Below are 19,289 nucleotides of genomic sequence, written 5' to 3'. Positions count from 1 at the left end.
TGTGGTTTTTGAGACTTTTTTTTTTATCATAGCGTATTTAATACTTCAAAAGAAAGAAGGCTTTCACTTTAAACCCACAGACACTTTTTTGATAGACTCCTATAAGCTACCGAAGTATTTTGGCGGATTATAAATCTGATGACGTCTGGATGGAATTTCACCATTATTTCAAACACCTTGACGACTGAGAGAATGATGTTTTATTTCTGTTAATATAATTTTAAGCTTTTTTAGCTAACCTGACAAAACTGTATTTTGATGAAACACAGACGTTAGGTCTAATGTTCCTTAGGATACACGTCTTCAGTCACAAAATCAATCAAACATCGCATCGATATATCGTCTATCTCTGAAATTAATTAATGTATTGCGCAACAAATCTGACTACAAAGTAAGTTATGTTTTTTATTGGAGCTGTCCGCAGATCATTTTCAAACGCTTTACGTCAAAAAGTTACATTAATAAAATACCAATATAATTAACAATTTGACATATCTCTTATTTATCAAAATGTTGCTATGCGATTTTTTGGGCATCTAAGCACCATGAAGTTTGATCGAAAAAACATTCATACATACTATTTAATCATAATTAATGGAAAATCTTAACATCATTCACGATTTCCATTTTAAACTACTGTTGTCTTTTTATAAAAAAAAATTAAGTAATTAATAATTTTTCGCACACAACAAAATTTAAGTTTGCTAAAAATTAAAGGTTGTTTAAAAGTCATCTATTCTTTTTATTCAATATTGCTAAACACTTTCTACTATTTGACATTTGTAGCAATTAAAATAGGCGCAGTAATCTGCATACAAAACTGCATGTTATAGGGAACGACTTTGTGATTGATTTAACACTTCAAAGTCGATACAAAGATACGTCAGGAACTCTAGACAATATTAGCGTATGCGCATGACAACAAGATACAAATTGTATCGTTTCATATCAACGAACTATTTCTTTGAATGGAATAACTTAAAAATCAGATCTTTCATCGAACACGTTTTGCGTTAACTTCTATTGTAAAAGGAAAAGTTACATAAGGACTGATTGTCGGCAATGCACAGCAAATAGTAGATAAGCAGAGATAATAAAAGATAAACGAGATAACGGACTGTTTTAGATAGCAGGCATTTCATAACTCATATATACTTAAAACGGATATGACTGGAACAAATAGAGGATTTATTGAAAGGTTATGCGAGATTGAGACGATATTGACAAGAATGATGACACGGTGTGAGTTGTGGCTTAAAGTTAGAAAATAGTAGTAAAGTGGTAGAAGTACGTATTAATATCCCTTATAGGATATACATATATCGAATCATTGAATGTACTATTACCGCTTTTTTAATGTATGTAAGGGTAGCCGTATTAAATTCGGGCTTTTTTCGGCTGGCCCTGGTGGATTCCACCAATGCGTTAGTGCGAAACTGGTATCATTGCAAACAACTTTGTTTTTGTGTTCGTTCTAAACAAACTTGCCACGACGAAAAGCAATTTGTTGTTTTCGGGATCTCTGAAAAATTAGCTATTATACAATGTCTTGGAGCTAAACTTTCACCAAATCGAGCGTACAGGGCATGCTAAGTGAGTATGTGGTTATAGAGGAAGCAGAAACAAGTTTCAGTACGGCCAGACCCGGAGATAATCGATACTGTTAAAAAGTACATTTTTGCTGATCATTCGGTTTTAATGGGGGCTTTGACGAAAGAAATTCAACTAAGCAGGACTAGATTGCCACAGGTCTTTTACGAGGATTTTAGATACATCTCATATCTCATAAAGGCCTGAGAGATGCTTTGTGAGAGCAATAAAACCAAGAACATTTATCGGCATTATTTGCTGCTTACTTTGTTTCTCCTCACGAATAAAACAGCTGGCCTTCTTCGATTCTTCTCTGACAGGAAAACGGTTATTTACGTTTGTAAAAATTGTTACAATCCACCTAGCATGCTCACAATCCAGAACATAGGCCCACTATGTGTAAAAGCAATTTTTCGGTCTCCAATCTGAGTGCAATTTTCAGTAAGGAAAACGCCACCCCACCATACTTTTTTAAGACCTGTGAACGCGTTACCAAAAAAAAATTACCTGTATCTTTTATTAAAGGTTTAGGCGACCGTAACTAACTAAATGCCTAAAAAGGGCAAGACAGTGCACCAGTTTATACTAGCCGGTTAATGCAGGACTGGCTGCTTGAACATATCAGCATATTCTGGGGTGACCACATACGACCGTTAAACAGCTCAAGCTTAAACTGGTTGGATTATCATATATAAGACATGATTGATCGAAAGGCTAGCAAGTCTCGTCACTATAACGGCGACTTGCTCACTCGTTCCATCAAATTCGCGCATTTGCAAAGGAAATATTTGAAACATATCTGTGAGCGGAGTAGGTCCTAAATCAAGGTAAATCGCGGTAAATGGTCAGGAATGACACTTTTAGCGCATGCAAACATTTTATTGAAATATCTGTCTTGATCTGGATACGGTCCTAATAATAAAGCACAAACAAGGTTTCTGATTTAGTCCATTCTGCGCAATGTTATAAAACGAGGCATATGGAACTCCTATCGCCTATTTTTCTAAGTTATTTGTTTTGAAAGTCTGAATGATATGGGTTTCTTTTTATTATTTTCAAAAGTACATATGAGGAATATCGATACTGAGGCTTTAAATAAGGAAACAGTGAATTTGTTTGGACAGCATTAGTAAAAAAAATCGTTGAACAATAGGTGATGCGAAAGGAACCAGTACTTCAAGTATTTAAAGAGTAAGTTGACCAAGCAATTGAGATTTCGGTATAGTTGTTACTGTTGATCGATCTGACAAGTTCATGTGAAAGTGGAGTGGAATATAAATCTAGTCTATCGACTATCTATGTTGCACTTATTGCCACACTGGCGTTATATGGCATTATATGGCATTATATATATAATTTAGAGGGATATATTTTTGTAAGGGCAATTTATTGACCGTACAGTTGTATAGGTTTGTGGCAAATTATTTTTCTTTACGTGACAATAGTAATACATACACTCAAGCCGAAAAGCACTGTTTAATTGCTTCAATGTCCGGCACACGTTTTAGAGTGTTAGAAGTTATCCTCAAAAGTAATGTTTTCGAGTAGACAAATAAGTTGGCAGTACCAGCATACTCAAAATCGTAAAATCAATTTTTCAATTGAACTTTTGTTCCTATGGCAGTAATGTAGTTCTTACTGGGATACACATTCCATATTAATTTTCTTGCACTTACCGTTTGTAACATAATCGAAAGCATGTTAGTGTTTTTGACATAAGTAAGATCTCAATAACTACGCATGCAATACTAGTGCCGGTATTCTAATAAAAAGTGGTCGCCTATAAGATAATTATAACTGAAAAACTTGGCAAGAAAGTCAAAACACCTCGGAAATTAGTTCATACGGAAATTCCGTAAATATTTTATAATACAAAATATGAAACTTGGTTTACTTGTTGAACATATCTATTCAGGTTGGTCTGATTGCTTACCTCAGCGTCAGTGAAAATTATTGCCATGTATTAACAACCAGTGAGAGTAGGAATTAACGGGAATTATTATTTAGATTAATAGCTACCTCTATGGTTTCCATGCCCTTTCATAGGTTAGATGCCAGATGAGGAAGTTTTTGATGCTATGCACCGAGGATTTCACATAGGTATAATAACTACAGGTGATGTAAAAAATAAGTTAGAATTATGCTCAGCTTTATTTTCTCTTATCTTAATATGCTATACAGTGGTATCAATAAACGTCCTGAATATTCCTAGTTACTAGTATGCATCATTCACTGTAAATTATTAACGTGCGTCTTTGTTGAGTTGAATTGTGGATTTCAATAAAAAATAAAAATACATAATCCATGGAGTGACGACAGTGTTCTCTATAAATAACTAGAAAAATACAAGCTAATTCTTTCCGATTATTTAATTTAGTCTATTAAAGTTCCTATACTACACACGTTTTTGTCTACGTTTGAAAAAGAGAAAGCTGGCGTAGGAAAAGATCATTGCAGACCATCAAGGACCATCAAGTGTCGTCGACACACTTTGGGTGTGTTTGTTGTTATTGTGATATCTGTTTCTGATTTTGTAGCATAGGAGACAAAGAGTCCGCCCACTGTTTGTCTGCACTGCGTACTGTACAGCTGGCTGAAAGGCGGCACTTGGTTTCAGGTTCTGCTATTTGTACTCGCTTTGACTGTGTAGGTAATATTTACTAGGAGAGTTGAGAGAAATAATAAAATCCTTAAGATGTCCACTTCTTCCTGTGCAGCGGCTCGGCCCACGGGAAGCACGGGCCACGGTGACAGCGAGGGCCAGTGCTTACGGAGCTATGTGAGTAATGATCCTATAATTAATAAATCTATTGAGGTTAATTAGAGCATGTATTGATAAGCAATGACATTCAAATGATTTGTGAAATCAAAGCATTGTCGGAAATAACTAATGAACAGTGTGCGCAAGTAATATGAAAATTCTGAAAGTAAGCTCTAAGCAGTTGTTCCAAATGATTGAACAGCGACATCACGGTTGTTAACATCCTTATGCCCCAATAGATTTCAGTACACCCTTAAATTAATGTTTTTAGTATACTTTACAAAGTATTGTTCATTCACAGAAGCTTAATATATCTATGTTATTTAACGAAATTTTATAATTATGCACTTAGTAAAGTGTTCAACCTTTTAAGGTTTCCTTTAAGGGTGCTCAATTTGTTACTAATAAGGAAACGATTTTAAGCTGATTAGAGTTGCTTCCTTCTTTTATAAATAAGGAGTTTAATAACACTCGATGCTATTAAAAAGTACAAAATGACCAATTATGCTGAAAAACTAAAAAAGAATAACATTATAAACAGTTAAATTCATTTAGCCAAATAATGTTCGTTTATGACAAAACACGATAAAGCATTCTAAACTAATGTGGAGTAATCTTGTATCATTCGTTTTCTCTAGTATGCAATTTCGCATAACGGCATATGGAAAGATAAATGTCATTTGCTTCTAGTTGATTATATTTCACTTCGTAAGTAATAAATTCGATCAGAAAGAGAGATTATTACCGAGTAATGCAAATTTTTAACGCTGTAAAATACTGCATGCAGCAACAACAAGGTATCAAAGACGACAATTGTAGTACGATCGCCTCATTTTAATTAGAACTTTAGTTATTACCATACTTACTTGAAAGGCTCATTCTTTTTCACCTACTTGTATATAGAAGAACACGTTTTAAAGTAAAGTTTATTTCACAGATGTTAGCTCGTATTCGGGGAAGTGAATGCCGTGTAGAATACGAATACGCACTTTCCAATTTTGTTTTCTAAGAAACTTGCAAACCTATTTAATCAAAAAAAGTCTGTGACACAACAACATGGTACACAATCTTTATCGGGCTGCAGATTTTATTATATCGCGGTTGTCAGCGGAGTAATGTATGCCGTAGAACCTAGTTAGCTATTCGATCAATTCTAGAGTGTCGTTACATGTAAGACATCACCATGCCGCTATCTTTTTTCTCTTATTAATACTCAATTCTAGCTATAATCGATGAGCTATGCATATACTGAAATAGAAAAATCTGCCTCAGTAATTTACACTTACTATTTAAATAGAAAACTACATGTTCAGGGTGGGGCATTCAAGTTCAGATATACTTTGGCGGACTGTCCTACTATGGACTACTTTCACTTGCAGTTTTTGGTACCGCAAGAAAGCCAGTTGTTTTTAAAGTAAATTGACAAACTCACTAGTGTAAAAAGCAAAGCGTCATCTACAAAATTTGATCGAAGACCAGCTATTATTCAATTATTTTATAAAGGACAAACCCCGCACCGAGCCTAAAAACTTATTTTGCCTGAACTTTGTCTGAGAAAAGAACCGAAACACCTTCAACGGACTTTTAATTTAATGGGTTCCAAAAATCCATTAAAATGTATCAAAAAGTAATTTTTGATACATTTCGATCCTTAAATAGAAACGGACATTATGATAAGCCAAATATCAGTCGCAAATTGGGACGTCCAACTAAGCTTTAATGATTAAATTTATTGAAATAGACCTTTTATACTTTTTAGCAGTTTTTTTTTTGCGTTTTTGGGACGTTGAATCTGCTATCAGTCCATTACTTTATTCTGCTGGAACTTTTTTGTACGTAATATAATGGAATGACTTTGTAACAAACGTATGTCTGCCAATATCGATTGAAGCATAATTATTAATCAAAAAGTTATTTTTGAATCAAGGTAGGAGTACTTTAAAAATGCTTGGTAAGTAATCCCGAACAGTCTTTAAGGAAACGCCTACTAGAAAAACCCGATACAACGACTTTTAAATGGTCACAGAATACCTGTATGGAAATATCGACATATTGGACTCATATTCGTCTGCTCTACTTATGATATGACAGTGCGCACTGCAGAAGCGGTCAAAGTAGCATGAAACGAAATGTGAGCATATAACTTCATTTATACGGAGCCCAAGTGATACATGAGAGGACATACTGCTTTCAAGTTTGAGCTTCTTACCACCAACGAGTCTTTGTAGTATTCTTGTAGCGTGTTTAAGATAAGTTTGTAAAACAAATAGTATATGAGTGCAGTGTTACACAAATCAGTGTAGCAGGGTTGGTGTAATAAGGAATGCAACAAAGGAAGTTTAATCTAAAGACAACTAGTATGTGATCTTCTTCTGTAAAGATCCTAGTTTGATATCTAGAAGACTTTCACAGAAGATGTGAATAACTGAGCCATATGCAGTACGATTTTCTAAATGTTATCCATAGGAATGGGAATGGGCTCAAGGCCCACTTAAATTACTTCTTTTTTATTAAGGTTATCGTTTCTTTTTCGGGTTGTTTCCGAAACCTCCCCTGCTTTTGAGAAGCACAAGTTTGTTTAATCTTTTAGGCAGTGCTATTCTTTAATAGCACTGCCTAAAAGATTAAACAAACTTGTGCCACTGGGCAGAAGTTTTGACCTCTTACATTCCTTTGCTGTTTTCAATAATACCGTTGACATTAGCAAAAATCTCAAGCTGAGTCTTTGCGTTCATTATACTGGTTGTACTTGTAAATCCTGCAGAAACGGATAGAAAGCAGAGTTTTGCGTTACTACTGATGTGAACAAATATGTTTTCATTTTTTTTTTTCGTAAAGATAAAATTAGTCCATGTAACCCTCCAAGTAATGCTGGCTCACAAATAACTAAAGTTCCCGCAACTACGGTATACGATTACCCTAAAGCGTCTATCAAGCGGCCATGTACCTAACTTAAGCGCGTTCTAGATTAGCTCTAGGAGCTATAGATACTATTTTTAGGATTACAATTTTTTTTTGAAGCCAGTGAATGTTTTTCTTTGTATTATACTTCTTTAGCTCTAATCTAAGCGACATAATTGAATCTATAATAATAATAATTCAAAAACGAGCACTAGAAGATATACCTCGTCTTTTTCATTAAAATCATCAGCTTTCAATTTTGAAATCTTACACCTTCTGCTTTCTCTGCTACGCTTAGTACGCAGTTATCCAGTTCAAGCAGTTTTATTTCAATTCAGTCTATTACTCGTTCACAATGACCTCATTACTTTGTTGCAGTTCTTTTTTCTCATCATTCATTTTGTTCTCTCATTGCAATCCATTTGTTACTACATTAACTAAATCCCACTTTTCGAAGAGACAATTGATATTACTTCCAAGTTGCTATAATACGAAACAAACTGTGCTACATCTCTATATAGTCAATCTTGAGTTTTACATATGGCGCTGGTTTAAGACATTATTTAACCCAAACACTGGTTCAGGTGCAAACATATTGGGCTATTATCAATACATGATTTTTAACAGTGATTTACAGTGTCCTCTTGAAATTTCCTTGTAATTCCGCGCATTTATTGCATCATAATTAAGCTGTTTTGTAACTTTGTATTGATCCATTTTATTTTTATTCATAGATTCTCAACTCATAGATATTAGAAATTAAGGAAAGCTCTGTTACGGAAACCTCAGAATTCATTAGTAGATAATGACCAATTCGCTCGAAAATGTTCTAAGCTGCTTTAAATTCAATGGGAATTATTTTCTAAGTCAGTCACCATATTTGACGGCCACCTCAGGATGGAATTTTGCTAAGGTCAATTATAAAATCAAACCACTTACTCTGTGTGCGTCATTTTAGGGGATTTGACAGAAACACAGATATTCAGTCTTTGTTATATACAGGTACTACGGATTCACAAATATTGCGTCTGTTTTATCGTTAATACATTCAACTAACTTGACTCGTTAATTTTACGATCAGTTTGACTTGAATTATGGCGCGTAGCATTAGTTATTCGACTCCGATTACTTTGTTCCACCTCACATGTTACGTTTTTATAGTTATTTTAACGGCCTCTTTAAAAATAAACAATTCTGATTCACTTTATTTAGCAGGCATAAGTTTTTACAGTTACTTCGTTTTCTAGAGGTCTAACAGTACCAATTACGTTATTCTTTTGAAACAATTTTATCGTCGTCCGGTAAATCTGTTACCCTGCTTTGCGTATTGTTCTCCTTCTAGTACTGCTGCCACTCTGCGATTATTTAATCAACCTATTCTAATATTTGATACGAGTTACACCTAATCCAACATAGGCTATTGATCAATTACACTAGTACATTTACTGGAACCCTTTTTTGCAGTCCTTCTGAAACCCTCTATTAAATCTGATTACAATAACCATATTTCTTAGATTAGCTGAATTTCTTATTCTGTATCAGTAACCCCGTTTTTTGGTGCAGTTTTTATTAGTCACCCTGCATGAATGAATGTCTCATGAATCTCGTTACTTTATACGATGAATCTGTTAACGCACTGTATCCAGCTGTTTGAAAAAACAACTGAGCACGATCTAAGAAATATACACAAATTTTACTTTTCCGTTGTAAATGTAAACTCAAGCTCAGATCGCACACGCGGGGCCCGAATAAAACTTAACCATTCTACGAGGTCGAGTTAAGCCGGACAAATAAAGATACAGACAAGCAGACATTCAGCTTTAGTAGTGTATTTGTATACCGTGGATTAGTAGAACTCATTATTTATGGTGAACCATTACTTGCACGACTTCGCCGGGCATTTCGTGGTCGGCATTTCGAGCTCTCGTACAGCGTTTACTTTCACCAGATTAAACTAATGAGAAAGAACGAATATAGAGTGCTATAGCAACTGAAATAATACTAGGTAAGATATAATAATATAATGAAGATAGATAAGTACAACTAGACTGTAGTATATGTTGTGCTGTAATATTTGTAATAACAACATGGCAAACCTATATTATACATCGCTTGTACATAAAAGTAGGTAATAAGCAATCTGCAGAAGTCTTTGTTTTTCGCATTCCACAAGCTGTATTTGGACCGTTAGGTATTACTTTAGACGCTTAACTTCCGGCATGACACCAAGTATATCCAGGTTCGAACCTAAACCACATGTGGTGTTAGCAGAAATGACAATTTTGTTTCGCAATTGCAAATATTTGAAGAATCCTAATGTTTTCAAAACCCGGTTTTATGCCCGATTTGTAGATATTAGAAATTAAACAAATCTTTGTTATAGAAGCTTCGAAATTTATTAACGATTGATGACCGAATCGCTTAAAAAGACCACCTATGGTGATCTAGTAAGCTTAGCAGCCAAACACGTTATCTCTTTGCGCTATCACCGGGACATCTGTAGAAGTCTAAAGTACCCCATTTAGGGCATTCTTATGAAGTTTCAATATGTTTTATAAAATAAAAACGGAAGAAAAAATAAATAAAACTTTTTTCGTCTTTTCAACCTGTGTAGCATCAGCATCTGATTAACATTTCGGAGGGCAAGGAACCGGATATTGTCTTTCTTGGGGATCATACAACAGCTTTTCTCTCTATTACCCAGGTAAGTGGGTCTGTTCTGGCTTAGCGCGCTGACGTTTAGTAGAAGGATTCTGAAAGTCCTCGAAGTCCAAACATAAAAATGTATGAGCATCATCTTATTACGATCGAATTATAAGATTTTTTGTACGTAGTATCCCTTTGCATACTTCCGTTACGTGCAACAGAATCTGATATGCACAAGTCAATTTTATACACTGGAGCTAGATAAAAAAAACATTGAGTATAATTAAAATTGTTAACTCTGGGAAAATATGAGAATTTTACGTATTGAAGCATACATTTCGGGCCTAAATGTGAATGTTTTCCGTTTAAATTAAATTTAGACAGTTTTGCTGATTCATGGCAGAATGTGCGGCAAATTCGAGAAGTGAAGGTCGATAATAATATGTATGATTCGACTTACAGAACTAAGGTCCCATTCCTAAATGAAACCAAAGTTAAATATTTTGATGTACTACTAGTAGCAAGAAGAAAATATCTCAAACGAAACACCGAATTTTACGGTAGTGATTCCGATAAACAGAATCACTCACTTTTTTTTGAAGTAGACAGTTTAGTTACAGGTAAAGGCCTTAAGTAAATCTTTATAAAATCTTAAGATTATCGATTATATATGAAAATATTTTTTTTATTATTAAGTTAACGATAATAAATTATATCGCTGTTTACTTGGACTTGGATACGCAACCGTGTCCTAAATATACGGAAGCTAAAATGGAGTGGGTTAAAAACGTCCAGTTTATTTTAATGCTTCCGGAATGGAGAATAAAAGCAAGTCTCTCTGCATGTTTTCATTGTTATATTAGGTCAACCTAAAAGGCTTAAGCTACATTACATGTAGAAATTATTACCCGGCAAATGTCACTCTAGGGACTATTTGCAGCAGTGTTCTATTGGTATTTTCCTTCACATAGCCCCACAGAAAAAAAAAAAAAACGAAAGGAGTCAAATCACAGGAGCGGTCGAGATTAGCCGGTCTGGGAATATGGTTTCAAGCAGATTGATTGTTGCAGCGCTAAATGGCGAGTTGGCTCGTCTTGTTGAAGCCGACAATTGTTTGCATTTTATACCCTCATTTCGGTCTACAAAAAGGTTTGGTACATGTTACAATGGAACTTGCCATCGGTTTTTGCTGCAGTTTCATAGTCACTTTTGAAGAAAAAAATCCAATGGCATGCTATTTTCTCAGAGGCCATTTGCATGATTCAATCCGTTCTGCGTAATTTTGAATTACAACTCTGTATAGTTCAACAGACATTTTATCAATAACTTTACGAGTACGGTGCTCCAGGCTGCACACTGTGTTCGGAGATGTTTGATATGCATTGTCCTTCACATAGCCTCCCGAAAAAATTTAGGGCGAGTCAAATGGCGGACTCGGGGGTGGCACTGACTGTTGCTACCGTTTTATCGAAAAAAAGACGTACCACACAGTGACTTTTTTTCGACTCTGACCCTTGAGTTCCCGCTATATGCGATCATTTTGTTCATACGTATAGCCATTTATTGTAAAATGAGATTCATCGTATAAGATCATGTGATCAAAGATGTCACTGACACGTGCCTTATTCTCCAACATGTGATCAGCGAATAAACGTTGCTTGTGATGATCTTGGATATTTAATTGTTGAGTTAACAGTACCCTGTAAGGATAAAGAGGCAGTTCTTGGTTTAAAATAGACCGCAAAAGGCTCCGGGATAGACCGAATTGTTGAGCGCGACGTAATGTTGAGGTTGTTGTATCGATATGCAGACTACTTTTTGCTGCAATGGTGTTCGTCCAGCTTGTGGTATTCCTGACTTCACTTTATGTGAGGGTAAGATGGTCTCTTCGAATTCCTTAATCGATAGCTTTAATATTTCCTTCGCCAACAAGAACTATCGCGGGTATTCTGTACACATTTGCAGTGTATCACCGTAATGGAGTCCCCATTTCAATACTAAATTTTTATAAAAACAAACGTTGTTTCAAGCTGTAGCTTTTTGACATCGTAAATCCATACATTGCTGTGTTCGTCGTTCTCTAAACTGCTAGCTCTCGCTTCTTTGCAAGGGAAAAAGGTGAATTTTTTTTACACTTTTAACTTAACCTATGAAATAGCCAAGCTCGCACCAGTTTAGTAAGAAACAAACCTTATAAACTTTTTGTATAATCAAAATTTGTTTTTTTCAAGCGTTATAAGATGTGATCTCGTAAAGTAAAAGAGAGCTTAGTCATTTTTTCGTATTTCATTAGTGTTCCCAAACATAGTGTATCAAACAAATTTTTAAATAGATCTTCTTATTTTTAACTGATCATTATATTACAGGAAAATCGAGGTCTCTACCTTTCTAACTTAAGTCGCTTGTGTCTCGTCTGTCTCCCATAATTAAATGCACTTACTAAAATTATGTATCTACCGTAGCAAAATAATTGTATATTTTTTTTATTAAAGGTTATAACCAAAGAGCTCCATGACCGCAGATTTGTACGGACCACAAATGCGACATCAGCAAGAATCCGGAAAGCTGTTTTTCTATTTAACATTTGCTCATAATTTTCACCCTACAAAAATTATTTTACACAAAAAAAGAAAACTAGATTTAAGGTTCTTTATGGCAAGCTGGGATTTAATCCAAAATAAAAATAGCGTTTCTTGAAAAGGTTTATGAGTCTTTATGATACGTTTTAGCATGGTACGTCGCATAGTTAGCCTATTTTTAGTTCAGTTTCGTGTTCTATCATAATATATTACTCTCAACCTTACAACTATTAGAAGTTTCTTTTTAGGAATTTAGTCTCAATTTAGGAATTGCTGATATCTGTGACCATAACCGCCTGTGAATTGAAATATATATAATATAAGCTTTTCTAAAAGCTTCTGGTTCAGCCTTTTGTAATGTGCCATTATCTGAGTCACAGTCTGTAGAGTATGGGGGAACAATAGACAAAACGAGGAATAGTTGGATTTTTTATTTGCTGCAGGCCACTACAGTAGCAGTTCTGCAGCACTTTGTTTTCAAGAATGTGGAGCAATCACTTGTAGAGTGTAATATTAAACATGCATTTCGCCGTGACGTCTAGGTGACTAGTGATAACTTTATTTGGATCAAATTTTTTAGCTGTGTTATTTTGCCTAACCTAGGAGAAAATTTAATAAATGTAGAATAAATTTTACAAGCAGTGATTATGTTTTGCAAATTTTATTACTATGCTCTGTGGGAGCTGCTCCCGATTGTTGCCAACAATAAGAGGAGAAAACCTTTGTAGCTTTTAATGCCCCAGCTGTCGCTCTCGTAATATTTTATTGAAATAAGCTTATCATAAGGTAACTAAACGTCATGTCGCAGACGTCTCAGTGGACCTATATTGTGAAACATACAGGCCTATGCTTGAATTGGCGTGGTCTCTATATTAAAATGCCATTTAATGCCCTGTTGTTGGATCTAGGTGTCGCAAAGGAAAAGAAAACCGATTTATTTTTATTTCTATTTATTATTCATTTAGAATTTGAAAGGTCGGGCAATTCGGTTGACTATTTAATCAACAAAAAACATTTTATGCGGCTTTCTTTTACTATTTATCGCTAAGAATTACTTCTCCGAAGAAATCAAGAAAACCTGGGAGTCTAATAAGGAAAAAAAAAGATTTCTTCGGTTTATTCGGTATCCATGGGTAGTAATGATATGCACAAACTATGTTGTTCCAGGCGAATCCAGTGGACTATTGAACTGAATAACTTTTGTTGGTCTGAAGTGATGATTCCTTTATATGTATTAGAGGTACTTTCTTTTATTTTTATGCGCTTGTCCTAGCCTTCTGGTAGGTTTTGAACAGCTATAAACTTAATCGTTAGCGTTTCCATACGCAACTTCTAGAATGGATTAATGTATATTGTGATGGGCTAAGCCGTTAGTTGGAGGTTGACAATGTATCAGCTAAGGGCTCTGGCTTTTATACATTAACTACGTCCGAGCTGGTGGCTCTTTATGATTTATTGATCTTTAGTGTCTATATTAGTCTAGTCGAGCAACTATGCAACTTTTTCATAGCATTCACATAGACCCTTCACAGTTCCGCCCTTTGTAAGTCAGATTGTCTAACTAGGACAATTCTTGATCGGTCACCGCCTTCGCGGCTATGCATTGTCGCTATAGTCCTCCAGCGGCCTTAGCACCTTTATACTTCCGCTTATATTCCTAGTACGCTTTCGGCTTCTTCCTAGCACGAAGTCCTTACGGTCCGAATTTGGCCAATTTGTAGAGTGTGCAGCTGCTTGCTTCCGGTGCAGCACTCTTCTGCTTTCTTTTTTTCTATCAAGTCTTCTTCCACAGACAATAGTCCTTCGCGGCCGCGCCTGTTTTCATTCCTCTCTTCGACGACGGCTACCATATAAGCCACGATTTTACGTCGCTACCGGTACTAACGGTTACAACGAAAGTAGCTTGCATCTGTCGGTGATATGGCCATCAACTAAGAGGTATACAATTGACTTCCGCGTTCCCGGTCTAGTCCTCCATACTCTACCATCGACCATAAATCGGGCGGGCGAACACTTGGCTCATCTAAAGATTTATTGGTTCGGTTGGTTGTACAAGCCTAGTCGAAGAATTCGTCGCTGCCACCGAATTTTCAAGGACTAGGCCGTTGATCTTAGGCTGGTAATGGATCGGCTAGGGCTTTCTATGCCCTGACTGAATCCAAACTAGCAGCTGCTTAATATTAATTTTCTTAGTCGTTACAATATATATGCCGAAAGTTCCCAGTAATATGATTTTGGTAAATGCAGTAGACGAATTTAAAGTTGTGGCTTCAACTGCGAAAAGTTGCTCTAAATAATTGTACTACAGTAGTACACGTTATATTCTTTTATTGATTTATATGGTACCTTTATTGAAGAGACAATGTATCCTTTCAGGTGTGGGATATCTTATTCGCCCAATCTCACTCACTAAATCTGTCGGCGGTGGAAGACAAGACACATGACCTCCTTTGGAGGCTCGAAAACTCTCTTCTTGATAAAGTTACCCCTAAGGTAATTTTAACCAATCTTCGAAGAAGTGTTAGGAAATATTTACGGTTGATCTTGCTCCTTCTTATGTATTCTGCAATAATAGCACAGACTGAATAGTGAAAAAAATACACCTTGAGTTGTATATTTCTCTTTTTATGGTCAAGTTACGCTCCTTTTTAGACTGCATATTACTACCACTGTTCTCGCCATCCCGTTTAGATCTTCTTGATGGTGGACTGCTGCTAATAATTATAAAATAGAGAAGATTTTAGGAATTGAGTTTAAATATAAAATGTCTTAGAAAAAGCAAGTTTAAGGGCGTAGGTATAAAAATGCTACGATGGCAAAGCGGACGCTGCAGAAACCAGTAGAAGGTTCTAAATATCTTTAGCTAAAGCTTAGCTATTTTTTAAATGATTCAACTTCTCAATAGCAGATTAATTCTGAGTTACGTTTCACCAGTGTGAATATAATTAATTTCCCCAGAAATATCTTAAAATGATCTCTACCGGTCAGGAGTCGTACATTTTATCTCTCGAATAAAATATTAAAAAAGAAAAAAATAAGTGAACTTTTGTTGTCCGCCTGCGATATCCTTCAGATAGTGTAGAGTCAAGTTGATTCTGCTATGACGACATGGTCATCTCGCCATTGCCATCCTGAATAGTATAGAGTTGCATAATTTTAAATAAGTAAAGGGATACTGTTTTGCGCAGGATTGTACCAGTAGCAATTGATTTGACAGTAGCTTAATTTAAATTTGTTTAGTGTGGTTTTTTTTTTATGTACCGCACTAATTATTGCGGCAGTGGGTTAGAGAAATCTGTTATAGAATGGATAGCAGTCAGGAGCTGGTTTAGCATAGGATAAAAGCCCGCAGCTGAAACAAAAAGAATTTATTGACTTCTAGACCACGTATTCTGTGGTCTTTACTTCAATAAGTCTGCTACGCTACAACTGATCTTTACGTTCACACACAATGCATGAACAAGGTCTTTTCATGTTGGCCGTTATTTTAGGTAATAGTGGAAGCTAATTTTATATATATGTTACTAGTAGGAAGTATAACGATGTTTAAGCTGAACAACCGTGCCTCCACCTAAAAAAACAGAAGGTCGCTAGTTCAAGTGCGGTAAACGACATATACTATACAACCTGTGTAAGCAAAAAAAAAAGTTATGGAAAAAGATAGGGCAGCAAACTGATATTCAAAATATTAACAACTCGAAATGATAGTAAAAATCACTGAACCTAAGGTGAGGATCGAATCTTGGATCGCGTATTCATTGATCAGGCGTCCTACACGCCTCCAAAGGCGACAGATAAAATTTTAGCTTGCGTGCAATGCTTCTTAACATTTTTTTGAAAGTGAGTTAGCTGTTTAGGAAAACTAAGCTCGGAAACTAAATTTTGAGGTACAAGCCCTTTTTAAAACCAGTAACACGAATCGATTTACAGAATATCGCCAAAAAGCTAGTTGGGTGAACCAAGATTTCTATCTGTCTAAATATCTATTTACTCTTTTAAGCTCAGTTGTTGTATTAAGACCATAGAGTAGTGAAGTAGTAGTTGCGGGTACAAGATAAGCCAATAGTTGACAGAGATGTTGTTTTAACTACAGTTTGGCTTTGTCTCTGCTTTCGAACTGTATACTACAAATATGAGTATAATGGATCCTCAGAGAACTGAAATGTGGTACAGTACAATAATTTAAAATACCAGTGTTACTTCATTACGCTCACGGTGTATATTACATTTCTTTTTCAGCTTTTTAAGACTTGGTGTTAGCTTAGGGAGCGCACAACACTGTAAAATTTTATCTGTGTTAAAAATAATTTCAATTATTCTATTTCTCATTTCATTTTTCGTATTTTGTATTTTAATAATCATCAGTCTTTTACATTTTTGAACATCGAAATTGAACAGCGAAGATTGCCGATTTCCACATAATCTTTATACCTTCAAATGCCTACAAAAAGTGACCGCCAGTATCTGTACATGCTTCTTCAACATAAGTAAAAAAGCTCAATATTGTCATCATTTATCACAATATGAACAGTTAATATTTAATTCTTTATGGCAACAGCACACATTTGAAAGACTAGATTTATCATTCTAGTAGGTAGCCGTGAGGTTCTGGGCGGTATTGGGGTGCAAAAACAATCAGTAGTTTTGGTTGGTTTCATTGTTCCTTCTTGTTGTGCTGTCATTGTACAGGTTGTAGTAATTTCGATTGGCTCCAACAATCTTAGAACGGGAGACTCTCCGCAGACAATCGCGGCTGGAATCGAAGCGTGTGTGCGTGCAGTGAGGACTCATAAGAAGGGTGAAAAACAGCCATTTATTATTGTTATGGTAATTAATGTTATATCTATACAATTGTAAATGGCTATTGATTTTTGACGAGTTACTTGTTTAGTATGTTCCGTTATCTTAATAATCTTTTGACCGTCCAGTGCAAAAAGAGCGTCAACCATTAACTTAGGTTAGAATTTACATAAAGTCAATTTCTTATTAGTAGACTATCATTCTCTTTCGTATCGCTCTACCTCAGGGTCTGCTGCCCTGTTGTCAGCAGGAATCGCCCTTGCGCGCGTTGGTATCTGAAACAAATCAACTACTTCACGCTGCAACTGAAAACCTTGATGATTGTCAGTTAATTGACGTTAGTTCGATCTTTGTTAAGGTGAGCGCTTAAGTTTATTCATCTATTATCACTAAAGTTCCATATATTTACATATACAATGAATTACATGCCTGGTAGCTAAAATGTTATTATTTTTCGGTCTTCTTTCCAAAAAGTCAAAATGTGATTTCCCTTGTTTTACAGGTTTCGAACAAAAACAAAAACGCCGTAAATCGTTTATACCTTTTGTAGCCCTTCTATCTTTTGTTTTTTTTTTCATATTTATGATCTAGTTTGATAAGTAGTCATAGTAACCCCTTCACGCCCTCCCCTCACGCATAACTTTCGACTGAGAGTTTACCTAATTTGTTCTTACATTATTTCTCATTATCAGTGCTTGACAAAGCCTTTAACAAATTAAACAACTCTGACCAGCGAGTAAAAATGAGACTTTAGACTTATCTCCTGCACCGTTTTTTGTTTATTATTATTAGTGTATGGAATGTGCAAACATTTCATAAAATAAACAATTTACTAAATCCAGGAAAGATGACATGGATAGTTTTCACGTGATTACAAGATCGGTGCAATGAAGTCTCAAATCCATAATATGGCAAAATATGTTAAGTACTGGGGCAGGAGGTGCCATACTTTTCGATCTTGTTCAATTTTTAGCCATAACATTTTAGTTGCGGTCAATATTTAGTTTATTATAGCAAAATTCAGCTTAGGGAGCTCAGCTTTTTATCGATATACTTAAATATTGATACACCCCTCGAAAATACTTAAAAAATACGCACTAAACACCACGTACCTGTACAGATTAATTTAGTCCTTAGTGAGGCTGAGTCTACCCCCGCAAACGCCATTGCAAAAATTTGTGTTAGTTACTTTTCAATGCAAGGGCAGTCTTAGTCCAGACGTGATTTTACCTTTTGTCTTCAAAAAGTCACTTGTGCCACGTATATTTTCCTATTGTCGAAGAGGCTGCTTGTTGCCTACAGTTGAACTTCTGAACATAACACTGGTAAAACATAACCCTAGCGTGTATATCATGCGTATGTTCGACAAATTGACTTTCGTATTCTTCTTAAAAAAATAGTATCTCTTTAGATTCATTTTGGAGTTGTTGCTTGATGTAGGTCATACTTCACAAAACGAATCTTTTTGAACAAAGTCGAAAACTTTTCTCTTGACAGAGCCCTATGGATTTCTTTTACATGTGTGATTTTGAGACAAGGTTAGGTTTGCTACTAGACGTTACCTACATACAATGTACACAGAAGTTTTGAAATATAGTGGAAATTCAAAAAGAAAGTGACAATATTTTCTTTTAGTGCGACAAACTGAAGGAAAATACCCGTCTTGCCACTCAAGAGACTGCTTTTAACAGTACACTGCACAACTTAGATCAACAGGCTATAAAGGTAGTGGATATTTTTTTTGGATTTTTTGGATAGATTTTGGGATTTAAATTTGATAGGCAAATAAAATTCCAAAATCACATTGTAGATAAACCCATAGCTGCCTCTCGTATAGGTAACCTGATCCTTCGGGTATTCTCAGAAAATTTTAAACTAGTTGACCCCTCTAAAGAAATATATTGTCCTAGGGTACGGAAGACTTCTCAGTAAATAAAAGTATAAATGTTTTAACGCTTGCGGGACCCTAAACGTATTTCTCGATAGTGCAACACTTCCAGAGGCTAAGCGGT

General features: G+C 35.5%; 1 protein-coding gene across 3 annotated transcripts in view; it reads left to right on the top strand.

The window, feature by feature from the left end:
• Positions 1–4,105: 4,105 nt before the first annotated feature.
• The window catches only part of Paf-AHalpha (Platelet-activating factor acetylhydrolase alpha), a 62,010-nt gene continuing 46,826 nt past the window's right edge, over positions 4,106–19,289 (top strand). Inside the window, exons 1-5 of one of the 3 annotated variants that reach the window (XM_086971384.1) lie at positions 4,106–4,369; positions 9,867–9,956; positions 14,854–14,970; positions 17,167–17,304; positions 17,504–17,635. In XM_086971384.1, the coding sequence (XP_086827510.1) occupies positions 4,286–4,369; positions 9,867–9,956; positions 14,854–14,970; positions 17,167–17,304; positions 17,504–17,635 (561 nt within the window). In that variant the 5' untranslated portion in view covers positions 4,106–4,285. The remainder of the gene's footprint in view (positions 4,370–9,866; positions 9,957–14,853; positions 14,971–17,166; positions 17,305–17,503; positions 17,636–19,289) is intronic. The other 2 variants (XR_015313894.1, XR_015313895.1) reach the window with 2 other exon arrangements.

The sequence above is a fragment of the Varroa jacobsoni genome, unplaced genomic scaffold (assembly GCF_002532875.2).
Source record: "Varroa jacobsoni isolate VJ856 unplaced genomic scaffold, vjacob_1.0 scaffold_1204, whole genome shotgun sequence".
Lineage (NCBI taxonomy): Eukaryota > Metazoa > Arthropoda > Arachnida > Mesostigmata > Varroidae > Varroa > Varroa jacobsoni.
The sequence above is the reverse complement of the archived record's forward strand: the minus strand, read 5'-3'. Positions and strand labels throughout refer to the sequence as shown.